The 464-nt window shown below is 56.9% G+C and overlaps 1 protein-coding gene across 1 annotated transcript in view; it reads left to right on the forward strand.

Moving 5' to 3' along the window:
- LOC103807131 (dnaJ homolog subfamily B member 5-like) overlaps positions 1-413 on the forward strand; it is a gene marked incomplete at its 5' end in the record, with an annotated part of 4,308 nt that extends 3,895 nt beyond the window's left edge. Inside the window, 1 exon segment of the mRNA XM_009079852.1 lies at positions 180-413. Within this exon segment, the coding sequence (XP_009078100.1) occupies positions 180-413 (234 nt within the window).
- Positions 414-464: the final 51 nt, after the last annotated feature.

Consider the following 464-nt stretch of genomic DNA (forward strand, 5'->3'; position numbering starts at 1 on the left):
GTTCATGGTGGTTGTATTGGGCTGGCACCATCAGAGAACTGGGCTTGGTGAGCATCACAAGATGCTCTTGGGCACTAAAGGGCAATCTAACCTGTGGAGCAGCCAGTCTGGGGGTAGGGTGTCAGGATTCTATGGGGTGTCAGGTCCATCTGATCGCATGTCCCCTTTTCTGTCCCCAGGCCTTGTGCGGCTGCACCGTGAACATTCCCACCATCGATGGACGGGTGATCCCACTTCCCTGCAACGACATCATCAAGCCAGGGACAGTGAAGAGACTGCGTGGGGAGGGGCTGCCCTTCCCCAAGGCCCCCAGCCAGCGAGGAGACTTGATCGTGGAGTTCAAAATCCGCTTCCCAGACAGAATAGCTCCCCAGACGAGACAGATCCTCAAGCAGCACCTCCCATGCTCCTAGAGCCCTGGGACTCTCCTCCAAAGCAGCAATACTCCAAACGCATGTGCCACA

This window comes from Acanthisitta chloris, unplaced genomic scaffold, assembly GCF_000695815.1.
Source record: "Acanthisitta chloris isolate BGI_N310 unplaced genomic scaffold, ASM69581v1 scaffold21048, whole genome shotgun sequence".
Lineage (NCBI taxonomy): Eukaryota > Metazoa > Chordata > Aves > Passeriformes > Acanthisittidae > Acanthisitta > Acanthisitta chloris.